At 31.8% G+C, this 1,499-nt stretch overlaps 2 protein-coding genes across 2 annotated transcripts; one reads left to right on the top strand and one right to left on the bottom strand.

Annotated features, from left to right (window-relative positions):
- Window positions 1–52: 52 nt before the first annotated feature.
- EIN_427330 (multidrug resistance protein, putative) lies at window positions 53–367 on the top strand (the record flags this gene model as incomplete). Its single annotated transcript, XM_004256393.1, has 1 exon — window positions 53–367. One exon carries the CDS (start codon window positions 53–55, stop codon window positions 365–367), a length of 315 nt encoding a protein of 104 aa, XP_004256441.1.
- A 462-nt stretch (window positions 368–829) lies between these two features.
- On the bottom strand, window positions 830–1,468 carry EIN_427340 (trimethylguanosine synthase, putative; the record flags this gene model as incomplete). Its single annotated transcript, XM_004256394.1, has 2 exons — window positions 830–1,066; window positions 1,142–1,468. 2 exons carry the CDS (start codon window positions 1,466–1,468, stop codon window positions 830–832), a joined length of 564 nt encoding a protein of 187 aa, XP_004256442.1.
- Between the last annotated feature and the right edge of the window lie 31 nt (window positions 1,469–1,499).

A 1,499-nucleotide genomic window follows, 5' to 3' on the forward strand; every position in this document is an offset into this window, starting at 1 on the left:
CACCGCACTTCCTGAAGGATATAATACACTTGTTGGTGATAGAGGAAGTCAGATGTCTGGTGGACAGAAACAGCGAATTGCAATTGCAAGAGCTCTAATTCGAAATCCAAAGATTTTGTTGTTGGATGAGGCTACAAGTGCACTCGACAGTGTATCGGAAAAAGTTGTGCAAAGTGCATTAGAAAATGCAAGTAAAGGAAGGACAACAGTTGTAATTGCACATCGACTTTCAACAATTCAAAATGCAGATGAAATTTGTGTTGTTATTCGTGGTAAAATTGCTGAGAGAGGAACACATGAAGAGTTAATGAAAATGAAAGGATTTTATCATGCTTTGGCATCTCAGCAATTTGGTACTAATGATTGATTAATATTTTTGTTGTTTAGTACCTTTTTATTTTTCACTCCATAAATAAAAATGTATAAATCAGAAATGTCTATTACAAAAAGACATTATTTCCTTTATAATGAATACTTTTTGATCAAATTCTTATTTTATATCCTTTTTAATGTTTTTAACAGAAAAAAACAACACTGAAAACAATTATTTTTGTTGTTGAACAATAATAGACACCTTTTTCTTTTTTGATATTTAACTCAAAAAAATATTTTGAGTAAAAAATATATTTTTAACTCAAAATAATCAAATTATCAATTATTTGGACTATAAATAAACTTCAAAAAGGTATAAATTTGATAAGTTCTTGAAAAAACAACACTTTTAAATTACTTCAAAAACATTCAATTAAAATACACTTGAATATACGAATTTAAGCGATTTCAAATGATTTAATCGATGTTTGTACTCTAAAAAACACAAAGGAATGAATTATGGTATAATCAATGCTCCAGTAATAAACGATTGCATGACATCTCTTTCCCCGAGTGCATAAGTAACAACTTCGATTGGGAAATTGAATTCTCTTGTTATATTTTCTGGTTCCATTTGTCTTGGGACGTGAAGTATCACATTTGTGCACTTTTCCACGCATTCACAGAAGAGATTCTTCAATCCAGGAAACAACGAATTGAGACTTTGTTTGTTTCTAAAAGCACCAGGCCCGCCCTTTTAATTACTTAAATGGAAATTATTCAAAGAACTAATAAAATAAGAAAGTAATACTATCTTTAAATAACAAACCCAAGGCGGCGATATGATAATCACATCATATTCCCGTGTATTCATCTCTTCGACAAACTCAAATGCATCTTCACAGACACAATTTATACTCTTCTCAACTTCATAGATCTCAGCATTGTGCTTAAGCATCTCAAGCTTCATTTTATCAATATCAACAGCAGTCACGGAAAAGTTCTGTGTGGCGTGTTGTATCGAGTCTCCCCCTACACAACAGAAACAATCTAAACATTTATTCTTCTCTGTAAAAATTGAGTGAAGGTAGACTCGAATTGCTTCATTCCTCGCGATGTCTTCTGGTGTCACTGAATACCATGCCTCTCTATCCATTAAATTCCCTCGCCATATTACTAAATAAGGA

Source organism: Entamoeba invadens (assembly GCF_000330505.1).
Source record: "Entamoeba invadens IP1 unplaced genomic scaffold scaff_1105074725001, whole genome shotgun sequence".
Classification (NCBI taxonomy): Eukaryota; Evosea; order Mastigamoebida; family Endamoebidae; genus Entamoeba; species Entamoeba invadens.